This window comes from Plectropomus leopardus, chromosome 16, assembly GCF_026936395.1.
Source record: "Plectropomus leopardus strain MGB_pleo_1.0 chromosome 16, ASM2693639v1, whole genome shotgun sequence".
NCBI classification, from domain to species: Eukaryota; Metazoa; Chordata; class Actinopteri; order Perciformes; family Serranidae; genus Plectropomus; species Plectropomus leopardus.
The window spans coordinates 33670208-33695446 of NC_142191.1; the positions used below are offsets into that span (position 1 = coordinate 33670208).

At 39.3% G+C, this 25239-nt stretch overlaps 1 protein-coding gene across 4 annotated transcripts in view; it reads left to right on the forward strand.

The window, feature by feature from the left end:
• The window catches only part of cnih3 (cornichon family AMPA receptor auxiliary protein 3), a 172822-nt gene that overhangs the window by 115866 nt on the left and 31717 nt on the right, over positions 1–25239 (forward strand). For 3 of the 4 annotated variants that reach the window (XM_088089519.1, XM_088089517.1, XM_088089518.1), the window contains exon 4: positions 5518–5629. In XM_088089519.1, the coding sequence (XP_087945645.1) occupies positions 5518–5629 (112 nt within the window). Of the gene's footprint in view, positions 1–5517; positions 5631–25239 lie in introns of all 4 variants that reach the window. The other variant, XM_088089520.1, reaches the window with a different exon arrangement.

The following is a 25239-nucleotide window of genomic DNA, read 5'->3' on the forward strand; positions in this document are numbered from 1 at the left end:
ACTACATCTTTGTAGTTGATTTGACTTGATTAAAATCAACAGCCGCAATGAAAATTCCTTCTGGTTGCTTAGGCATGTTGCTGCTGGTGGCATCATTCACTTCCTGCAGTGCATTTTTACTAAACTGGTATCAGAATCTTGTGTCCGTATGACTCCCAACAAGGTCCGCCCATCCAGTGCAACAGCTTGAACAGGGATGCCAGGGGTTAATCGCACGTCCAGTAACAACAGCAAAAAAAAGCTCTGATAAATCCACTGTGTACCATGTGCCCAGCCGCAAACAGCAGGCGGACGCACTACGCAGCTAGCTGATGAACATAGCGGACAATTTTTCAGCCAAAAAAAAAAAAAAAAAAAAAAAAAAAAGTATATAAAAAGTTTGAGTTAAAATGAGAGTAAATGTATTTGTGAGGTGGTCACAAAAAGGATTACAGATGAAAGCTAATGTTGCTCCAAGTCTGCTGGATGTGTTAATAAACAACTGTTCACTACCTTAGCTATAACAACTTTAAATGGCGCAAACATATCAAGTCCCATGGGTCCAGTACAGAGCTGCCAAGTCTCACGCATTCACAGTCACGCAACTGAGCATCTTGACATGGTCACACACTAATCCTATTTGACACGGTCAGAAGCGAGGCCGGTTCTAGGCATGGGCATGGGCAACGCAGTTATTGTCACTAAAGAAAATGTCAGTGTTGTAATTTCGCATCATCAGTGAACGCAACAGGGGAAAGACCTGACCAATCAGAGAGGGTTTACAGGACTCAATGTCAGAAACAGTGTCCCTGTCCAATACTGCAACACAGTGGGACAAACTGACAGAAGAGTGAATTTCAGTTACTGTTCTCTTTGGACTATGGCCCAAACATATCGAACCAACTAATGTTTTCTGTCAGAAGTCACATTACATGACGTTACGCCAAATGAGCGAAAACAGTTCACACATTAATTTTATCATCAGAGAAAACTGCATGTAAACGGACTTTCTTCTTCTTCTGATGGGGAGGTGAACAGTGCACACGCTACACTGCATCAACTGGGTGTGAAAACAGGCTATATGAGTGAAAGAAAAGCCATTTAAAATTCCAATATACTAACAACTGTGGAAGAAGTGCTCAGATCTTTTACTGAAGTAAAAGTAGCAAAAGTACAGAAATACACAGTAAAGGTTCTCCATTCAAAATATCATTCAGGTAAAAGCACAAAAGTATTAGAATTAAAGCACACTTGAAATAGCCTCCCAAAAGCAAAAGTTTTTATCATGTAGAATGGCCAATTTCAGACAGCCTAAATGGTAAATGGACTGTACTCATGGACGAAATTTTGATTTTAGAGGTGGGGGGGACACAAGTATTTTTAATAATAATACTTGTAATAATAATAACGATCTTGCAGTGGATGCTGCTTTATTGGGAGGTGAAGTGAAGGTGTTGCAGGATAGGTAGCCTATAATTTGAGCAACTTACACTTTGACTTCTAAAGAAGTCTCTAATGTCCATTTTCCTTTTTTTGGACATCCTGGCTGCGCCTATTTACCACACACACACACACACACACACACACACACACACACACACACACACCACACAGCGGCACGCCGCACGCACACACGCAATTCACAACATAGATAGCACATGGACATTAGTGTAAATGAAATCTCTAATATTACAATCCGTCTTGCTGACGTGACCCAGGCAGAACAAACGTCCAACATGATGTTCAACAACTTAGCCTACAGGCAGCAGCAGACTACCGGGAAGCTTGAGTCGGGAGCTCCTGTCTTGGGCAACTAGTGGTAAAAATGTGTAGTGTACAAATCCTGGCGGTTTACAACCTGATTGAGTGACAGGGGGGGACGGCCAATCACACAGAAACGGCAGAGCCAATCGAGGAGTGTGTGGGCGGTCTAAACAGGCTTCCGCTTGGTCCTAGTACCTGACGCGTCTCAGTTTAATATAGTGTAACACTGTTTCTGGACGGTAAAAACTGCAGGGGACAAAAATGGCGTTTTGAAAAAGTGCAGGGGACATGTCCCCTGCGTCCCCCCTAAAATCACGTCCATGACTGTACTTGTACTTTTCTAGTCTTTTTGACCACTCAAAGTGCTTTCACACTACATGTCACATTCACCCATTCATACACACATTCACCCACTGGTGGCTGAAGCTACCGTTTGGGTTTGGGATTTGGGTTTCAGTATCTTGCCTAAGTATACTTCAAGATGTTACCTGGAGGAGTCAGGGTTCGAATCTCTGACCTTTTGATTAGAGGACAATCCACTCCTCCTCTGAGCTACAGCAGCCCCTAATAGCCTGTTTTAGCCTATATATTATGATTATTGATGCGTTAATGTGTTCATCACTTTAATGTAACAGCCGGTAAAGGTTAAATATGGGCCAACCACTGGGTGGATTCATCTATGATAATACATCATCAATTAGTAGTTGATTTATATTTTGTATTAATAATCTAAAACTTTAAAGTAATTAAAGCTGTCACATACACGTAGTGTAATAAAATGTTCAGTATTTGCCTCTGAAATGAGGAGGAGTAGAAGTAGCCCACAAACTAGCATAAAAATGTAAATACTCAGGTACATGGCAGAGATTTGAATAGATTATTTCGTTACATTCCCACACTGTTAACGTAAATACAACTATAGTTAATATATGTTTAATGAAAGCATTTTGAAGTACCCCCAGTTTTGACCCTCTATGAGATACACATTTCAACTTTCCAGTGATTAATATGTGTACTTTGAATGTAAATATGGCAAAAAAAAGCACCAAATAAGAGCTTGTTTGAGTAAAAATACGTATTGATGGTTAATACCAAATAATATCACAATAGTCTAATCCTAATGTTAATTTATAATGAGATATTTTTCTCAATCTGCCTACAAACTGCCCCATTTTTTTTAGCAGCGACGGCAGGTCCCTTTCCCTGGAGTCTCACTCAAAACTTTTGGAGAAAGCAGCCCTGGTCCAGTATTACCACAGGAACTTGTGATTTAGAAATTAGGGTCTGCTAACTACGATAAGCAATGTTAAAATGCAAAAACATGAACGTCCCTTTCTTTCTGTGACTTGTGGCTATTGTGCCAGTGCAACATGGTGTCCTCATATAGACCAGGACCCGTGTGCTTTATAGAAATTAAAGGCTTATTCTAAGGTTTCAAAAACACAATGATTAATTTTTTCAGGGGGTTATACACTAAGAGAACATGCGTATCATATTAAATTTCAGTTTTGCCATTATTAGGTTTCCAGCACTGATCATATTCACAAATCTTCTAAGGCCGGCAGAATATTTTGCCCTTTAAATATATAAACAATGAACACAACAAAAGAAATAACAATTTTTATAGACAAAACATTTTATTCTAGCTTCTTCAATTCTCTTATATGAACACCTGAATTCGTGTATTTTCATCAAAAAAAACATGTCAGACAAAAACCTGAGAAAATTGCATTTTTGTCAAAGAAAGTAATTTTCAAGAGGAAAATCAATTTCATATTTACTTTTTTCCCTCTTATTTTCTTATGTTAACTTAAGTTGCATAAAAGCAATGATAAAAAAAATAAAAATGAAAATTTGAATTTAGGTGAAGTATATTAGATCATTCCTTGAAATGTCAGGGGGCACCAAAAACTTTACAAAAGCCCCTGAGCAATGGCTATGTTACAAACTTACATATATACATATAATTCTGCTTGTTGGTAGTTGGCTGGTATCATACATTCAGATATAAATGTATTCTATCAAAACAGCTAGAAAATCACAGGCTAGAAAATCACTACAACTTAACTCACACTGCAAGCAACGGATCTACTCGTCCTGCCTGTCACCCTGTCTCACACACACACACACACACACACACCAACTGCATGCAGGCTACATGATGCTAAGATATTTCTCTCTTGTCCCTTGATGATATGAATAATTTGCTAAATGTGTCCCTTGTTGCTTTTTAAAAATAAAGTCGTTGAGAAGGTCTGGAAGTCGGCCAGTTGGCAGATGTCTCTTCCGGTTTCTTCTCATCTTCATCTCATTGGCAGGGAAAGTGTTCAGGTATCCTTCTGCATCTGCTCTGTAGTAGGAGAAGGAGGCAAAACCTAAGGTGAAGAAAAAAAAGTCACGTTCAGACTGGTAAAAATCAGATTCCTGAATAGAAAATCTGGGTGCAACAGGTTCAGTCCAGCTGTACTCTTAAGTGACGCAGTCCTTATGTGTATCATGTGGACCTGGGAGATGTTGTCTGGCTGTCGGGCAGCATAAAATAACATCATGATTGGTGCTGCCCTGCCAAGTTCTTACCTGACTGTCCAGCAGTGTTTCATGTGCATGCAAAAGGTATCTTTTTACATTGCAAACCATAAGTTTGCAATGCAAAAACATATGACAACTTATGACAATGCAGACTAATGGCAGACTTATGGTCTGCATTGTCAAAACAGCTGCATTTCACAAGTTTCAATGACAACAGGCAGCTATCATTGGGCACAGACCATTCGGTGAATTCTACTGCCCATAGGCAAGGTCACGGCTATGCAGTTTTTAGTATTTGAATCACTTTGAATGAGAAAATGTTAAAAACCTAGTAAATGATAAAATAAACACAGCGTAAAAAAAAACATGCTTTTTGGCCACTCTCATTCCCCTTCAAAGTGTTTTTCAGTTTGCTGTAAGTCTAAGCCGAATCTTCTAACATGTTGTGCAGCCTAGTTTTGACGTTTTGCCAAAATGACTGCAAGTGAAAGCAATTCCAACTTTGTTACAGATTGTTATAAAACTGTTCAAATATAAGCTGCTTTTAACTTCCTTTAACTTTTCATGTTGGAGAACAACAGGCCTTGTTGCTGTGTGTGTGTGTGTGTGTGTGTGTGTGTGTGTGTGTGTGTGTGTGTGTGTGTGTGTGTTTGTGTGCCTGTGTGTGCACGTGCATGTGCGTGCGTGCACGGTTGCTGCATTAGCGGAGCCGAGCCCTCCAGTTTTTATGATAATGATGGAGCCCTGCCATCAGTGTGTGCTGCCCATTGTGAAGCTAAGCTCTGAAGGAAATAGACGGTCACATTCAGCCATTTGAATTGCTTGCAGATAGACAGATTTCCAGTGGCTAAATATAGGCTAGGGTAAAGATTTGGATGCAAACATTGAGACTTGAGGTGTTTTCTTACACCTGTGGGCATTAAAATGATAATGTGGCATCTGCTAATCAACTGCCATGTAGTTTAGTTCAATAAAGTGCTGAGTCATTAATGCAAGTTCTGTATCACAGCAAAGGTCATTTAAGCATTATGTTCATTCAGTAACACACATCAGCAGCAATGCAAAGAATGGGACAGGAGAAAGAGACAAGCTCAGGTCTCAGTGACTGACTCTCCTGTTTACATTCAAGTTCTTCAGCTTCATCAGTGACGTCTGAGTAAATGGCTGCTTTTGCTCCACTGCTCTTGTCTCTGACTTCTCCTCCCCTCTCTCCTCTGTTCCTTGCACCTCTGTGTCTCTTTGTAGTTAGTGCTTCCAGAGTACTCCATCCATGGACTCTTCTGCATCATGTTCTTGTGTGCCCAGGAATGGCTGACTGTGGGTCTCAACATTCCCCTGCTCTTCTACAACACGTGGAGGTGACTATCCAATCCATCACAGTGTGTGTGTGTGTGTGTGTGTGTGTGTGTGTGTGTGTGTGTAAGTGTCTGTGAGTGCACTTGTTCTTCTATCCCGGTGAAATACACACACTGACCGATGGGAACTCATTTCACCGTAGGGACCAAAAATGAGGTCCGCACAGGCACAATGCTTTTAACAGCTTTAAAACAGTGTCTAGATATGCCCCATGCTTCTTTCTCGAATGTCCCCAGGGAGACCATTTTCACCACTCTATGTGAAAAGTGTGTGTCAGCATGCGCCCCTGGAGTTCACACAGAGTACTGCAGTCCCCATGAGGGCTATTGCTCTTGTTCAGTGTGTCGCAGTTGGTCCAGACACGGTAAGACGCCCATATTACAGGATTTACATCCAGCAGCGAATGGATATGTTGTAAGATGGAAAAAAATGATGAATTATGATTCAAAAATATCTATTACTACAGCTGGCACGAAGCCTGTGTTGTGTCAGGGACTCCAAGAGTTACATGCGCGTGCACGCGGTGGAGTCCCGCGGGTCCGATGCCTGTTCATTTTATGTCTGGAGAAATACCTCTGTACTCGGAAAATGGTGCATTTTACGTCTTTAGGACATAATGTTTTAAATAACGGTTATGAATGCCTTCTAAAAAGTCAACATGTCTCAAAAAAAAATCCAGTGATTTAAGGACGTCTCTTTCCCAATGTTAAATGCTATCTTCAGAGCGTGGCGCACTTCCTGGTGCAATACGCTCTGATGCAAAATTTACATAGTGGCCGAAAGAGGAATTACAGCATCACGTGATGCACACTGGCCCAGAAAGTCATTAGCCATTATTAAAAACATTAAGTCCTAAAAACGTAAAATGTGCCTTTTTCTGAATACAGAGGTATTTCACCAGACATAAAATGAACGCGCATCGGACCCATGGGACTCCACCACATGCACGCGCATGTAACTCTCAGAGTCCCTGACACAACACAGGCTTCGTGCCGGCCGTAGTAATGGATATTTTTTTAATCATAATTCATAATTTTTAACATTTTACATCACATCCATTCTCTGTTGGCTGTAAAGCTGTAATATGGACGTCTTACCGTGTCTGTATCAGAGACCGTATATACAGTCCACAGTCTGTATTCAAACAACCGCTAATCAGTAAGCAGCGCAGAGCACCAGAGACAGTTATTAAACGTACTGAACGTAGTATTTACTTAAAGTTGAGCTGTGGAATAATACACGGGGCAATGTTACAAGGCACCACCTTTTATTACCTTTTCGTGGGCACAACACTTTTTGATGTCTGTGTGTATAGAGACAGATATTATCTGATTATCATGTAAATATTAAAGCCGACGGCACCGCTGTCGTTACACCGCCGATTAGCTGCTGTTGCTAATAAACTAAGCTACTACATGAGGAATGCTCGTGAACGGGCGCTGTTTGCTTCGAGCACTAGGATCATTTGTGTGAGCGAGCCAGTGAGTCGGAGTCAGTGCTCGGGTACAGTTGGTCGCACTCGGTTGCTTTCGGCTGTTGTTAATCACTTCTACGCATGCTCTATGAGCCAGTAGATGTGGGTATTTTACACTTTTCTAAACCTGGAAAAAGTGTTTTCTCTGCTTCATGCGCCACTGAGCAGCTCTCATAGTAGTTAACGAGGCCCCGCCCCCACGGCTGTATCCAGATTTCACTATAATACAGCCATAATTCAGACACAGTCATGATTTATTTTACAGTCCCTGCACTTCTTACTTCCTGTTTCCTGCATATGTGCACATTTCAAAATAAAGGCACAATATTAATATTATATATAACATTTTTTTAAACATAGTTTGAATGTAATAAATACATTTTAATAGTTATTTGCGTAATATATTATTTGCCTTTATCAGTTTTCTGCAGCCCATGATTGGAACCAATTACAACAGACGCTAAAACTCACCTCCTTCATCCCACTCTCATCTTTTAAAAGTTTGGTAAAGGCAGCAGTTGCTGACTGTTGTACATGCTTTTAGCCTATTTTATCTTTACTATCCTTATTGTATTCTTTTGTTTTTGTATTGATTTGTATGAATATGTCTCGTTTGATTTTCTTTGCTTTACGCTGCCTCTTGGCCAGGTCGTCATTTTAAATGAGAATTGGTTCTCAATTGACTCACCTGGTAAAATAATGGAAAAACAAATAAAATAAATAAAAATAATTCTTATAGAAAACCCTTTATGGATCAAATCACAATTTTTATTTTGGGTAAGTAATAATTTGGTATTAAAAGAACACCCCAGAGAGGTTGAGTCTCTCTGAAGTAAAGTGAAAAATAGTGCCACAATTTAAAAATAATGTTTATAAATGTAAAACTGCAAATAATCTGGGGACCCCATCATCTACAGTGCATAATATTAATAAAAGAGTCAGATAATCTGAGGAAATTTCTGAATGCAAGGGACAAGGTTCTAAAATCAGGATTAGATGGCCATAATTTTGGCCCACAGATGGCCCTGCATTAAAAACAGACACCATTTTGTAGGGGACATCACTGCATGGGCTCAGGGACACTTCCAGAGGACATTGTCTGTGACCACAGGTCATTGCTACATCCACAAATACAAGCTGAAACCCTACCATGCAAAGATGTAACTATATACAACCCAGATCCAGAAATGTTGCCACCTCTTCTGACCCCGTGGTCATTTACGATGGACTGAGGCAAAGTGGAAAACTTAGAGGTCAAAATTAGAGGTTCTGTTTGGAAATATTCAACACCACATCATCTGGGCTAAAGAGGAGAGGGCCTATTTGGCGAAGTATCAGCGCACAGTTCAGCGTTACTGAACATGGAATCATGAGTAATCTGCACGTTTGTGAAGGCTCATGTATACATGTGTAGGAGAAACATATAATGACAAATAGATATCTCCTTTTTTGGAGAAGGCCTTGTTTATTTCATCAAGACAATGCCAAACCACATTCTGCATGTATTACAGCAGCATGGCTCCTCAGTAAAACAGTCCAGCTGATAAACCAGCCTGCCTGAAGTCTTGACTTGTCACCCAATGACAATATTTGGAGCATTATGAAGCATAAACTATAACAAAGGAGGCCCAGAACTGTTTGAACAGCTGAAATCCTACATCAAACAGGAATGGTAAAATATTCAACTTTAAAAATTACAGAAACTGGTCTCCTCAGTTCACGAACACTTAAAGAGTGATGTGTAAAGAAGAGATGATGCTTCACAGTGGTAAACATGTACTTTTCCCAACTTTTTTAAATGTGTTGCTGGCATCATATTAAGAATTTACCTCTTACAGTGAAATTTGCAGTTTCAACATGTGACAAGTTGTCTTTGTTAAATTTACAAGCACATGGGGAGTTTCCATGATTCGCAAATGATCACATCATGTATCTTTTTACATTTTGCACACACAACTTTTTTGTAAGCAGGAGTTATTTCTTTTATTAATACTATTATCTATATTTTTGTTTTGTAATCTCAGAGATATGACATGCCTTATTATTCTTCTTATTATTATTAAAATGATTAAGGAACTGAAGGTCTAGTTTTTAGTTTATTATACTTAAAAAATTCCTTTGCAGTCTTCCCTGAGCATTCTCTGACTTTATGAATGGGATTTTAGGTGAAATCTTTTGGCCACAAAATGGAAACTTTCTTTGTTTAAATTTTCTTTCCTCCTGGAGGTAATCAGGCTAAGGATGTAAGGCTTTTCACAGCAGCACCGAGCAGTGGCTAAGGCCTAATGGGCTTAAACTCTGAAGCTGCCAATCAATATTGACAGTAGAGATGTTCAACGAAAAGCCAGAGAATCATGGTTACTCTGATAAGATAGAGTTGAACATTATTCTCAGTCATATAAGCTTTACACATGCTGTATATACCGAGGTTAAAGAGAGGGGCACTCGGGAACCTTCATTCAAATCTGTTTCGTTGTTGATTTTATATAATTTTCAAAAGGGAGTTCATTTTTGTCCTTTTGCCTGAAGATTATTTCATGTCATGCTATAGAGACTTTTACTCAACAAATCAGAAAGTAATGTCAGTCCACAGCTCTGCTTCCATACTCAACACATTGTTTTGTATTTCTTATGACTTCCCTTAAGAGGAATCATGCATCTTCTGGCTGTCCCTGGCTGTGTCCCTGGCTTCTGGCTGTACCTATTATTAGCAACTGGCTAACAACAGAGGAAGTATGCACATAAACTATGTAGCTATTTTCAGAAATGCTTCATATTTTTAGCTATAGTGTTTCATACTGAGCTCAACTGTCACTAAAAGCAGAAGCTACTGTGTGTGCATCTTTGTTATCAGTCTTGTTAGCTACTGGCAGTTAGCTAACACTGATGCTAGCAATTCAGCAAGCTAAGCTAAAGCTACATTTGATGAGTTCAGAAGCAATGCTAGCACAGAGGTCAGGGTCAGATGTGAGAGTATGATATCCCAGAGCTTCAAGACAGCATCACGGACTTTTTTTCAGAGACAACACAGAGAAGGGACTCATAGATGCATCACAGACCACAGGGTCTCACAGATTGAGACAGCACAAACCACAGGGCCTCATAGATGAAGGCAGCACAGACCATAGGGCCTCATAGATGGAGTCATCACAGACCATAGAGTCTCATAGACGGAGACTGCACAGACCACAGAGTCTCATAGATAGAAACAGCAGCACAGACCACAGGGTGTCACAGATGGAGATAGAACAGACCACAGGGTCTCACAGATGGAAACAGCACAAACCACAGGGCCTCATAGATAGAGACAGTAGCACAGACCACATGGTCTCATAGATTCAGCACAGATCACAGGGTCTCATAGATGCAGCACAGACCACAGAGCCTCACAGATGGAGACAGAACAGACCACAGGGTCTCACAGATGGAGACAGCACAAACCACAGGGCCTCATAGATGGGGTCATCACAGACCATAGAGTCTCATAGACGGAGACGGCACAGACCACAGAGTCTCATAGATAGAAATAGCAGCACAGACCACAGGGTCTCACAGATGGAGACAGAACAGACCACAGGGTCTCACAGATGGAGACAGAACAGACCACAGGGTCTCACAGATGGAGACAGCACAAACCACAGGGCCTCATAGATAGAGACAGTAGCACAGACCACAGGGTCTCATAGATTCAGCACAGATCACAGGGTCTCATAGATGCAGCACAGACCACAGAGCCTCACAGATGGAGACAGAACAGACCACAGAGCCTCACAGATGGAGACAGAACAGACCACAGGGCCTAATTAATTATGTACGAGTCTTTGGACCAGTAGGATTTTGGCTGGTACAGGTCATGTTTAAGCACGCCTGGAAAAACGCTGATGCAGTGATTTAAAATTCCTTAATGCCTGAAAACGTTTTAATTATTTTATGTTAATTATTAAAGCTAATAATAAATTACATCTCAGTTTATTACATACATCTCAACCAAAGTAAGTTATTAATATAGACAATCCATCCAATCTGTAGAAGAACTGATGGTACACAGATCCTGACTGTAGAAGTCCCCACCTTTACCCTGCCCATCCCCCACCCCACTGTCTCACACGGCATACAGTACCAGCAGTAAGTTACCATACATTACACAGATCCTGACTTATAACGTCCCCACCTTTACCATGCAGAGGCCCCCACTGTCTGCAGAGGCCCTACCTCTGATGACTGTGTCAGCAAATGTAAGCTATGAGCATATATATAACACAGATCTTGACTTTTAATGTCCCCACCACTGTCTCACATAAGATGTTTAAGCTACCATGTATTACACAGGCCCTGACTTTTACAGTCCCCACCTTTACCATGGAGAGGTCCTGCCCTGACTGTCTCTCAAAGGTGGAGGAACCGACAAGCAGAATTAATACACAAATCCTGACTGTAGAAGTCCCCATCTTAACTATTCTGACCACCTCTCTGGTACAGTTTTCACAACAGCTGGGAGAATGGATTTGTTACAGTCAAACCTGCCAGCTTAATTATTTCACATCTGTGTAATGTTTCTGAAATGTGAGCAAAGTATGAAGTTGAAATAAATAAAGTTACATAAAATTCAAAGTAGCAAGAAAATGTAAAAACACAATTCAAGTGCCAGTACCTCAAAACTGTACTAAAGTACTGTACTTAAATGAATGTACTTTGTTTCACTTCATCACTGGATGGATTTTTCATAAATTCAGTATTGTGGCTATTCAGAGGATTACTGTTTGGTCATTGAGCTGATTAGATTGCCTCCAGTAAGTGAAATTAATCTAAACCACTAACCACCACCATGTTCACTTTCTGATGTTTATAACAAAAAAAAAATCATAAAAATGCAACTACAGCGTCACGTGATGCACACTGGCCCAGAAAGACTTTTCCCCGTTTGTTAACATTGAGAAAGAGACCTCCTTAAATCACTGGATAATTTTTTTGAGACATGTTGACTTTTCAGAACGCATTTTTTTATAGCCATTATTAAAAACATTAAGTCCTAAAGACGTAAAATGCGCTATTTTCTGAATCAAGATTTGGAATTCGGTAATTTCTCCAGACATAAAATGAACATGCATCGGACCCGCGGGACTCTACCATGAGAACGCGCAAGAGTTTCTGACACAGCACAGGCTTCGTACCGGCCGTAGTAATGGATATTTTTGCTGTAATTCATCATTTTTAACATTTTACATCACATCCATACGCTGTTGGCTGTAAAGCTGTAATATGGACGTCTTACCATGTCTGTGTCAGAGACCGTATATACAGTCTACGGTCTGTATTCAAACTACCGGTTATCAGTGAGCAGCGTGGAGCACTAGTGACAGTTACTAAAAGGTACTGAACGTAGTATTTTTAAAGTTGAGCTGTGTAATAAAACACGGGGCAATATTACAAGCACCACCTTTTATTACCTTTTTATGGGCACGACACGTTCCGATTCTGTTAATTTGATTCCTCCGGTCGAGATTACGATATGATTCCCTGATGAGTTGTATGTATATGTGTGTGTGTAGAGAGAGAGAGAGATAAATATACCATTATCTGATAATCATGTAAATATTAAAACCGACAGCGCTGTTGTTATACCGCCGATTAGCTGCTGTTGTTAATAAGCTAAGCTACTACGAGAGACATGCTCGTGCACCGGCGCTTTTCGCTTTGAGCACTCGGGTCATCTGTGTGAGCGAGCCAGTGAGTCTAAGTCAATGCTCGGGTACACTCGGCCGCGTTCGGCTGCCGTTAATCACTTTAAAAATTATTTGCAATACAATTTCAATGCTAAATTTATACCCCCATAGATTTACGTTGTTGTTGCAAATAAATTACGTCATCATCATTAACAATCAGTGTCAATACAAAGAGCAAACTAATAAGTACAATTTATACCAAGCTGAAGTATAGCATAGTATAACTGAGCTGGTCTGAGTCAGCCGGAGGTGATGATGATGATGTATGATATACGTCAGCTCTGTCATAGAAATACGCTAATTAGTTCATGTTAGCAGTTTTTGGGCAACATTCTAGTTCTTATAATGATTATAGTCAATACTTTATTTGTATGGCACTTTAAAATTAAAAATAAAGTCACAGAGCAAAAGATTTTTGTAAATGTCTTGAGTCGAGAAATACGAGTGATAGATCTGTTACGTACTCCGTTTACAGTTCATACTGATAATAAGATGTCCATTTGAAATTCATGTCAGTAGTAAAGATAAAAATTTAATATATAAAGTAATGTAGCATAGCGTTTAAGTTGTATGCACTCAACTCACCTACATCTATGCTACACCACAGCTCCATCTTAGACACTTGGAGACTTTTTTGCTTGTAACAAATTCTTTTGTCTTTACATTTCTGATGTTTTCAACGTACGTCACAATTCAGATTTGTAAAAACAAAAACACAAATGCTTGGATAAACAACAGACCTTACTCTATCAAGTTCTGATATCAGCATGGATGAGTATGTTCCTGAATCAGCTAAGGAAACAGAAAGTGACAGTTGTGCAGAAGATGTCTAACAGCGCAAGAGTAAGAAAAGAAAAAGAAAGGTCCAGAATATATGAAGGTGTTCATTGACTGTCTTATGATGCTGTGATGGATCTCATCCAGCCAGCATAGCTGGGGACAGGATACCACATTTACATGGACAATTTCTAAGTTTGGAGCCTGCGGCACATACAGAGACAACAGGAAACGATGTCCCGGTGGAAGAGAAAATGCGCTCACCAGAAGATCTGCATGTGGCACAGTGAGGTGGATCAGAGAAGGTGCCCTGATTTTTGTAAGTGGATGGATATGCGGGAGATGTCACTGCTGTCAGCAGTCCATCCAACATTTTCTGGTGAGGCGATTCAGAGAAGATTGAAGGAAAGAGATGGAAAGTGGGCAGTAAAAGAAATCCCCTGCTCCACCCCTGTCCCTGCATACAACAAAAACATGGGTGGTGTTAACCGATCGGATCAGCTGATCCAATATTACTCCACTCACCGCAAAACTGCCCACTGGTATTGCGCCCTCTTTCTGCATTTTGTTGACATTGCAACGACAAATGCCTACATCCTGCACTGTGACATTAGCAACACCCAGCAGGTGCAGCACGAGTCATAAGATCTTGATGGTGGAAATGGTGTCTCAGCTGTGTGGAGTGGACCGAAGAGGCAAACAGAAGCTGTTTTGAGCAGTGGCACAGTTAAAAAAAAAAAAGTCTTTGGCCATCTGCACCTAATGTAAATGGTAGTATATAGTTTTATATCATATATTTTTTAATGTTACTTTTGTGCTGTTTAGGAATCTCTTCCAAGGACTGCAGATCTCTGTTTTGAATTTGTACATAAAATGTTTGAAGGATTTATTGGTAAAAAGAAAGAAGCGCCTGTGATTACAGCTGCTCTATGTAAATAGCTGCTTTTTTTGCTCTGTGTTGTAAATGTGTAGATAAAATGTTATGAAGAATTGTGTAGCTAAAAAGGAAAAAATGTCTATAATCACCAGCTTTTTGTTGTAAATTGATGTATATAGCTTGTTTTCTTCATAATTCTGCCATTGTATTTTTATATTTGGAATCTGTTCTTATATTTTCAAGTTTTAAAATGCTTCATTGAACATGTTTTTATTTTTTACAGTGAAAAAAATATTATTTATAAAATCCGATTTTATGTTTTTTGTGAGTTTTGGGGTTCATTATGCTGCTACAGTATGTCAAAGTGAAAAAATAATAGTCAGGGCATATAGGAGGTGATATCCTGAAAAGATGATACCAAATATTGGCAAGGTAAACACTTTTTTAAGTGATATATGAAGGCTAAATGAAGAAGGGTTAAATTCAATGTGGTAGTAGGCCTGTTGGCCTGTACAGCAGATTGTTTGAAGGCTGATAAACAGTGTAGTTATTAATGTTAAAAGCAACACAGGTAATACTGTATATTTCAGTGCTGTGACACTGGAATCAAGTGCTTTATTTTGAAGTTTTCATTTACAGTGTGTAAATTTATTGAACATAGAAATGTAAAATAAAACAAACAACTAATACTTTGAAATTAGGCACAATTCTCCTTTAGAAAGCTCTCCTATATTGCTAAACTTAAACAGGCTTGTAAATGTATTATACTCTTGTATTATACTACTATTGTGTTTATACTGTTTTGACAAATTTGTGATAGTGACCCCTGGTGGTGGCTTGTGGTAAGACACAATGGGTGCATCCCCACCAAAATAGAAAAACTGGAAAAAAAAAATGAAGCCAAAAAAAGATTAGAAATTCTGGTACCCAAATGCATTTTTTTGGGATCCCAGAGCCCAGAAAAAAATGTTCAGAGTTAAAACTAAGTTGGAGGTCCCAATCAGGTAGCAAGAACACGTATTTGTGTGTGTCTGTGTGTGCATGTAGTTGTAGGTGTGTGTGTGTGTCATCCTAGATCAGATCCTAGATAGATGTCTTTGCTTTCAAAAAAGTATCTTCTTGGTTTTGGTTTAGGTTTGAGTTTGTGTTGATAGTTAAAAATTAGATAAGGATTGAATAAGTTCAGACTGAAAATCATATAAAGGTAACTCATATTGTAGAAGACGATAAGGTGCCTCATGCACTTCTTTTTTGCCAACGCTCAAATGTTTAGTGTTGAAGTGGGTGGATTTTCCAGCATTCCCAGGAATTATACCCATATTGAATGACAACACATTTACGCTCAGTGCTAATGTTCAATGCAGTAAGCTGTAACAGTTTAACCCACTATGGGTGTGGTACACCCTGGACAGGTCACCAGGTTATCACAAGACTGACTCTCAGAGTCTGTTTAGACCTAGTACTAGCATGTGTGTCAGTGATCCGAACGCAAGTAGACAGCTGAGACACATTGCTGTCGAGGCCTGTGCATATCATTAGCACTTCTGTTCCGATATGGTTAAAGTTTGGACAGTTATTACGTCCACACTTTTGCTAGTTGCTTTGTAGCATGCTCACAAGCGAAATAAAACTGATCTGAAAAATATGATTTAAACTAGTTTAGTGCTGTTCCTTTAAGGCCAATAAATGTTCGAGTAGGATTTAGGATCACAACAATACCCCCCCACCCCTGACGTACCCTGATTACATTTTAACAGGCCATAGAGAATCCACTGTAAAAGAAACTAAAGGAATTATTTGCCCAGTGGTGTGTTATCGAGTAACAAGAATTTGAAATTTATTAAATTGTCATCAGACTCCAAGAAAAGACTATTAAGTCTTCATTTCCAATGCCATATGTCAAGGTGTGGTTAAAACAGTAAGTGGGCTAAAAAAAAAAAAAAAAAATCTGCAAATTCAGATAAAAAAATAGGACCAGGAGCACACTACATTATAACCAACAGAATCAGCAGTGAAGTTTTCCAGGTTGGGTGTGAAAGACAAAAAAAACGGCTTTCAAAGGAATTCTTGCTTAGTTTAGCTTCAGGATTTATTATCAAGCTTGAATCAAAAAGGCCTCACCCTACTATAACTATGGGGACTGAGCCAGTACTCTTTGGAAAAGCAAAATTTAATTCAAGTTGATTCAGATTTTGAAACCCATCATCTTTACTTTTCTCTACATAGATCATCTAGATGCAGTGGTATTACAAGTTCTCCTGGACTAGATATTTATAGTAGTCTATGATAAATATATATTTCTACAACCCGTTTCGCTAACTGGAAAAACTACCAAGCCAAAACTGTTTCTAGAACACTAGCAAAACTGTGTTAAATAAACCAAAATCTTTACTCACCTTGATGTAGTGTAATTCCTTTGGCTGGACTAGATATTTGATAGATATAGATACTTGATATTAGACTACTGTAATCTGTACTCTACTATGTCAATTCTTTAAGTTACCGCTTTTGCTATACATGTTATGGCACAATTAAAGGAACTGGAGGTAAAAAATTTCACTTGAAGCTATGACCAGTTTTTCACCAGTAGACATAGGCCTACCTCAGACCAGCGTAGACGTGGTTTAACTGAGGCAGCTGCAGGTGAAATGATAAGTGCACATGAAATAAATAATAAATGCATATGATCAATGTATATACTAGAAGTTGGTTAATGTAGTTTGGACTTGTGATGATGGCTTGCTCACTAACGCAGTAAGCAATAGGATCAGCAGCAGCTGAGAATTGTCAGTATATTGAGTTTAAATGCATTCTGTGAGTACAATGTAAACAGGAATTGACAACAGTTACTTCTGCATACTTTTATTGGTGCCATTCTGCCAAATATATATTGAAAATACAGGGGCTCAATTTGTAGCCCAAGAATAACTCATTGAATCCCTAGCAACATAATATGTTCTGTTAACTTTCCTCAGAAACTCTTATTTATGGCAATGCAGATGTTTCACTTTTGTTTGAGCGGGGGCCCGCAGTGTCAGACTTTGAAAACTCCTAATCCAAATGGGCATTTATAATGCCACTGGGGGTCAATACAAATTTAGAGAGAATATTTCAGAACCTCTGCATATAAAACCAAAACTATCATTGCAAGCTTGTGTGCTTTTTGGGTGAACTGACTCTTTAAGTGGATGTCAGCTGAGACTGTCAGGGAAACATTGGAAGGTAGGGTAATATAACCTTAGATGTTGGTTAAAGTTCATGGTAGAGTATGAACAATGCAGTGTCATAAAGATGCCTCTAGTTGAAGGAAATATACAGTGAGAGATGCAACTTCAAAGTTAAACCTTGTTTGTCACTGATTGTGTTATAATTTTTTAAGACACACTGTGTTATTACTGTGATCTGACCTTGAAGATTGTTTAAACGTAGATGTGATGAATTAGTGGTAAGGGCGCTATTAATAGCCACCTCTGTGCATAATGGTCACGCGTAATGACAGCTGTTCTGTTGGAGAACCTTGCTTGTTTGTTAGTGTGTGTGTGTGTGTGTGTGTGTGTGTGTGTGTGTGTACATATATACAGCAAAGACAACAATAAATTATTAACAGTAAATATTAAGTAAGATAAAACTGAATTCACAGGATGATGGGAGCCTTCTTTAAAAGGTATACTTTGCTTTGGCAAGTATTATTTCTATAATATTTATTATCACAAAAAATGTTGATATATTGCAAGCAATAAAGTTTACATACCCATTTTTAAAGATACAAATGAAGTTTTAGTGGAAAAGAAGCACTCAATAGGTGAGAGAACCAGGATAAACCAGTTTGACTGCAGTATATGGAGGTCCCCTCTTTGATAGGCAGACGTCGCTCAAGGCTTCAGGTCTTGGCAATTTCTTTAAAAAATTATAAAAATCACATTTGCAGTAATATTGTGAAAGAAGACCTCAAAAGTACATTTTCAATTCTAGTTTTGTATTTTTAAAATGACTGCTAATAAAGGTTCCCTCTTGGATAGTAAAGAAATATAGTCCCCTATTATTCATGTTCGCATGTATGTGTGTGTGTGTGTGTGTTATGGGAGGGGGGATAGAATGTGGCAGCATGAGATTTCTCTGGCCTCCTATGCAGTCCAAAGACATGCAGGTTAATTGGTGACTTTAGAATTGTTCGTTACAGCTCCAGCTACTGTAGTGTTTGTTTAATTGCACCAAGCGATTATCTAGGGTTAATTTCTGGGGATGTAAGCAATCACTGTTCTGAAGAAAAGGCACATTTCAAAGCAAGTATATCTGTGTTTTAACACATCTAAAGCTAGTGAGAGCAATGTCTGAAAAATGGGTCACCAGTCAGTGCTCTTAAGATTTTCTTTGCTGCTGCTTCTTTGTGAGTTTTTATCTTTGCTGTTCTTCCCGCTGGTGCAGGTTAGATGTAGATGGCGGTCTGATTGGGTTTAAGCTCATGTGCTCAGATGGCTGAAGTTATGGACTGAGAGAAGAGGAGAGCCAAAGATAGAAAAAACATCTTGCTGTCTCATTAATTGGAGACTGTGCCAGATGCCCACGGGCTACAGATGCTGCTTCCCGCACAGCTGAGAGATAAGGAGACAAGGGAAAGAAGAGAAAGAGGGTATAAGACAGGGACGGGGCAGGCAGAAAATGAAGGAGGGAGTGGCAGGGGGTAGGACAGTGGTGCAATAATATATATGTGTGTATGTAAGCCGCTTGTTTATGAGTCCACATGTTCATGTGGTGCTCAGCACAGTTTACAGAGGCCAGGCTGAAAACAATGCTAGTGGCAAAGCTTGAGTAATTTGCCTGTATAAACTTGTGTTGAAGAATCCTGTTGCCAGGAACACCAGCACTTCAAGGACTCTCTCAAAATGTTATGGCATGATGGTTTTTGGACTTATGAGGCGCTCTCAGGCTTTCTCACATAACTCCAGTGCTGTTTGGTTATGCATATGTGTTTTTCCACAGGGGATCAATGAAGTATTTCTGATTCCGATATCCATCTTTTTTTGCCTTACTTGTGGTTCTTGAAACAGAAATTACATTAAAATGTGTTTTTCCAGAAACAATATTCTTGTTACTAAGTTCACAGTTTTAAAGGGACTATTTGTTCATTATAAAGTATTTCCACTGAGCCAGTTAGGTCTGTTGTGCATAACAGGGGAGCAAGGAGGAGTTTTAAAGGGACTACTGCATGAGGTGAAAGAGATAAATGCATATACTAGAAGTTGGTAAATGTAGTTTGGACTTGCTAACACAGTAAGCAATAGGATCAGCAGCAGCTGAGAATTGTCAGTATATTGAGTTTAAATGCATTCTGTGAGTACAATGTAAACAGGAATTGACAACAGCTATTTCTGCATACTTTTATTGGTGCCATTCTGCCAAATATATATTGAAAATACAGGGGCTCAATTTGTAGCCCAAGAATAACTCATTGAATCCCTAGCAACATAATACGTTCTGTTAACTTTCCTCAGAAACCCCTATTTATGGCAATGAAGATGTTTCACTTTTTGCAGACTTTGAAAACTCCTAATCCAAATGGACATTTATAATGCCACTGGGGGTCAATACAAATTTAGAGAGAATATTTCAGAACCTCTGCATATAAAACCAAAACTATCATTGCAAGCTTGTGTGCTTTTTGGTTGAACTGACTCTTTAAGTGGATGACAGCTGAGACTGTCAGGGAAACATTGGAAGGTAGGGTAATATAACCTTAGATGTTGGTTAAAGTTCAGGTAGAGTATGAACAATGCAGTGTCATAAAGATGCCTCTAGGTTCACAGCTGTGTTTGTCTACAAACTGTTAGGTGCCCAGATGAAAACCATTAAAAGATGGTACTTTGTGTCCTTTCTCACCAAATAAGCTTTTAATTTACAAGTCCTTGGTCCTTGATGCATACTTTAAACATACATAAACTCTGTCCCCGCTCAGAGTATTTTTCCTCCAGAGTATTTTGTGTTTTGAATAAATAAACAATGAAAACATCAAGATAAAGAACAGATCTAACAAACTATTTTATTCTATCTTCTTCCATTCATTTTTTATCAACATCTGAATTTGTGTATTTTTATCAAAAACGCCATTTCAGACAAAAAGCTGAGAAAATGGCATTTTTGTGAAAGAAAGTCATTTCCAGAGCAAAATCAATTTCATTTTTACATTTTTTTTCCTTTTATTAACTTCTGTTCTTTTGAACTGTACAAAAATAATGCTGAAAGTAAGCAACACAGCTACAGAACAGTCCCTAAATAACAGCTTTGTTGCAAATTGCATATTGTACTGCTTGTTGTGAGGCAAGTTGGAGGTAATCAAACATCAGATATCACTTTATTCTTTCAATATAACCGGGCTGGAAACTCACTACACCTGAACTTACACCACAAACAGCGTTTCCTCGGCCTGACGCTGGTCTTTTGCGGTTACTTTGAAGAGTGGGCATGGGAATATATGACAATATATTTCCTCCTTGTTCCCTGATGATCTAAATAAGTTGCTAAATCTGTCTCTTGTTGCTTTCAATATTACGCTGCTGAGAGGGTCAGAAAAGACACTAAATAGCAATAAATTTGGTATGTTAATAGTCCTCTCCTCCCGTCTCCCTTGGACCTGAGATCATCTTTGTTTTTGGACATGGAAATGTTTTGTTGCACAACATCCGTAACAATGTCCCCTACGCTATAACTGTGAAAACACAGATTGACGGAAAATCTTGTCAATGGCAGGGGAAGAGCTAAACATACAACAAACATATTAGGAGGAAATAAAAATAAAGGTAACGTTCTGCAACAGTCAAGAACAAAAATATGGAAAAGAAGAGAAGAAGCTGTGTTTTAAAGAGTTTGTGTGCAGGGTGGGAGGGATCAGCCACAGTCTTTCTTGCCTGTTTCAGGGTCCTAGAGGCATAGAGGTCCTGGAGGGATGGCAGATAGCAGCCAATCACCTTCTCAGCAGAGGAAATGATAGAAATGATGGAACATGACTCTAAAAGGACTTCATAACCACAGAGGTCGAAGTGATGATCCTTGTTTTTTTGGGTGCGAGGATGACAGTGGGGGTGGTTTGTCTAAGCTCCTTGCAGACAGAGAACTGATGTTGAAGTTTCTCATTACAGTCTCTGAGCTTTTCTCACCACCTTGCTAAACCTGCACTTTGCTTCTTTAAACCCTGTGGTGGATTTCTGTTCAGATAAGTGAACAAATAAATGATTTAACAAATGCACCTGTTTTTCGTATATTTTAATGAAGTCATAAAAGAGAATAAAAAAGAGGAAAGAGTCAATCGATTTTAGCTGAAAGAACAGCACTCAGAGAGTGTACTGAGTGAGTCTGACCACAAACATCACATTTGGTTACATATTTATAATTTCAATTTAAATTTCACTTTTCACAGTGTTAGGAGAATCAGGGAGAATCAAGGACCATGTCTCCTCTTCAAAGCAACAGCAAGTTTCTTCACACACAAATGAAACTTCTTCTTCTTACAAAGGCTTATATAAATTAACTTCAGGTCAAATCAAAGGTCTATATAAGGCAATCAAGATCAATATATGGCTAAAGGACAATTTTTGTCTATGCAAACCCGTCCCTGTCCCTACTCCTTTTGCAACCTTAGCAGTCTGAGTTTAACTGTGACATCGCAGCCTCTGTGTACTCATCCAGGCTGTTGGAAGCAGACCTCTTAACATCCCAGTCTGTGCACTCCAAGCACACTTGGAGATTCTCCACAGCTTTACTGATCCACTTCTTTGTTCCTCACAGCAGCTTTACAAAGCTGTAATATCTGCCTGTATGCAGGAACCAGGAGGACCATGACAAGTGTTCCAGTGCAGCGTATGAGACAGCCTGACAGGCACCACTAGGGTTTCCACCCATCCCGTATGTAAAGGTAAAATGTGATACAATTTGTCCCATATTTCTATACACACCCTACTCTAAGTCTTACACTATGTTTTCACATGCTCGGAAAGACATGAGGGTGATAAAACCAGACGCAACATAGCGAAGAAATATTAAATCAGAAGAGAGACTGAATCTGAATAACAGGCCTGTCACCCAACCGCAATGTTGCCATGGTTATGGAGGGGTTATGGGGCCGCGAGGTGTCCCTAATTTTCCACCCTGAAGGTAGCAACCCTAAGCACCACTGGTTTGGTATTTATTAAACTCTGTATTTAGGGAGTTCATGGCTGAGGTTACCTTTGTTCAAATTGCCAAGGACCTTAACTACGGCGTGCCGGTTTGTCAGCTCCACCCAGTATCTGGTTGACATGTGTTTGCTGTGCCTCCTGTACGCTGGTGTGCGGTGGAATATAGACTCTGACCACAATAAATAAAGCGTACTCACAGGAGGAGTAGAAAGGTTTGCAAATGATGAAAAAAGATTCCAGATCAGGGGAACAGTGCTGCTGGACCACTGTCACATAATAACATAATCTCCCTCTCTCTTCCCCCCTCTCTTTCTCTTTCTCTCTATCTATCTTTCATATATATAATTTTATCATCTACTGTAATTTAACTGTTCTTTACGACATCTATTGCATGTCTGTCCGTCCTGGAAGAGGGATTTCTCCTCAGTCGCTCTTCCTGAGGTTTCTACCTTTTTCCCCCCTGTTATAGGGGGTCTTGGGGGGAGTTTTTCCTTCAACCCTGTGAGGGTCTAAGGACAGAGGGATGTCGTATGCTGTAAAGCCCTCTGAGGCAAATTGTGATTTGTGATAATGGGCTTTATAAATGAAACTGACTTGACTTGACATCAGCCACTGTTGATGTAAAAACAGATCCCTGATGAAGAAAAGTCTTGTTCGTCCATTTTGTTGCACAACGAATTGACGTTAGAGAGAAATATCAGCGGAGAGTATGTATCTGCGAAGGCTCACAAGCACACCGCCGCATTTCCGTCTCCTTTAGCATTTCACTGCTTTGACCAGAGTATCCAGTAATTCCACTGAAAAGTGGAGAAGCTGCAAAATAATTCTGCTGAAGCTGTTTCCTCGATGCACATAAGCTCCTTTCTGATGAAACAACTGTGTTTACTGCAGCACAACAAGATGAGACGGTGCGTAACAAGCCATTGTGGCCACGAGAACTGAAAAACCTTAGAGATGGTTCTTTTAATGGCCAGCATAAACTAGCGCAATTGCAGCAAGCGAAAGCTGTTTCACTGGGTATTTTAGTGTATATAGACAGACCTGAAAAATATATGATTATATCCTTTAGATAATCAAGTTGGGGTCCTGCAAGGTCTGCATCACCTAATACAAAGAGGCTCAGAGAGTGACTGAGTGACATGCAGACGGACTATGTGCCAGACCTCAGCAGTCTCCATTGATGTAACTGACTTGTCCATGCGCAGAGGATATTTCCTTGTTTATTGAAAAAAATGTTTTTTGCCAGTCTGAAAGCTCTTGGAATATGACTGTGTATGTGTGTATGCATGTGTGTTCGTATAACGGTGTGGAAGGATATTCCAAAAACAGTTGGCTTTTAGTGCAGTAGTTTCTTAAAATGTTTTGACTGTCAGCTGAAACCTTTCCAAAGTCTGTGTGTGTGTGTGTGTGTGTGTGTGTGTGTGTGTGTGTGAGTGAGAGAGAGAGACAGATTGGTCCATACTGAGAATATAGATATGTCTATGACAAAAAGCAGTAATCTCTGTTATTTAACAAAATGTGTACATTGCTCTTTTGTATTGCTTTATTTTTAAACAAATGCTGTTTACAACATTTTATTAGCTAATTTTAAAACGATGATCTACCCCTGTTTACCTCATCATCAGTCATTTGTGCATGTATCTTTTGTAGAAATACATGGGGATTACATTCAATGTCAAAAACCCTTTTGTCACACCCAGAATTCATCAAGATTCATTTTCAGATGCATTATTGACGACTTCATACATGCATGAGTCATCGATTGACCGAAGGTAAAGTCTGTGTACATTGTAATTTGTTTATGACAACCAAATGTTGATCATTTAACAGTTGTGAGCAACCAATGTACGTTAATTAGAATATAGTACGGCCATGCATACACTATCCATCAGCCACTTTATGGCTGAGCAGACCACATGCATTATGATGGCAGCTTCCTTGTTGAATTATATTTCCCATGAAACCCTGCAAAACCGAATTTGAATGTTTAAAGAAGTGAAATCCTTGCTGATGGGCTCTGGGACTAAATGACTGAAACAAACAGCCAACTACATTAATGCAACTGGTCTGTTACATTGTTATACAATTCGCCATTGTTACGAAATCCTGTTTGTTGGTGTCAGCTCTGGGGTCAATTACAAGCAACTTTATGGAGTTAGAATGATCTCAATTTAAATAAATGCACAAAAAAGGATTCACAAATGCACTTTGCGATCTATATATAAATGACTTTTTACATACAAATATTTTTCAGTGTACATAAAAATGCTTTTTGTTCGATATAAATACAAAAAAGAATCCACATTAATAAGGTTCACAAATGTATTTCTGATGCACACACAAATATTTCTTGTTTTTTTTTACTGTATCGATTATTTTCCTCTCAAGGCCACGCACTGACAGTAATGAGCTTGACTTAGCGTGCGCAAGGGAGGGTGTGCACGAGCAGTGATTGACGCTGCGTAAAGACTCTCCCCAGCTCTGATTGGTTGAGCTCTGCCATAGGTCGGTTCAAGCCTACCTAGTTCTGCACAGAACCGATCACCAGTGATCGAAGAGCAATGCCTGCTGGTTAGATTTGTGTCCGCCCCG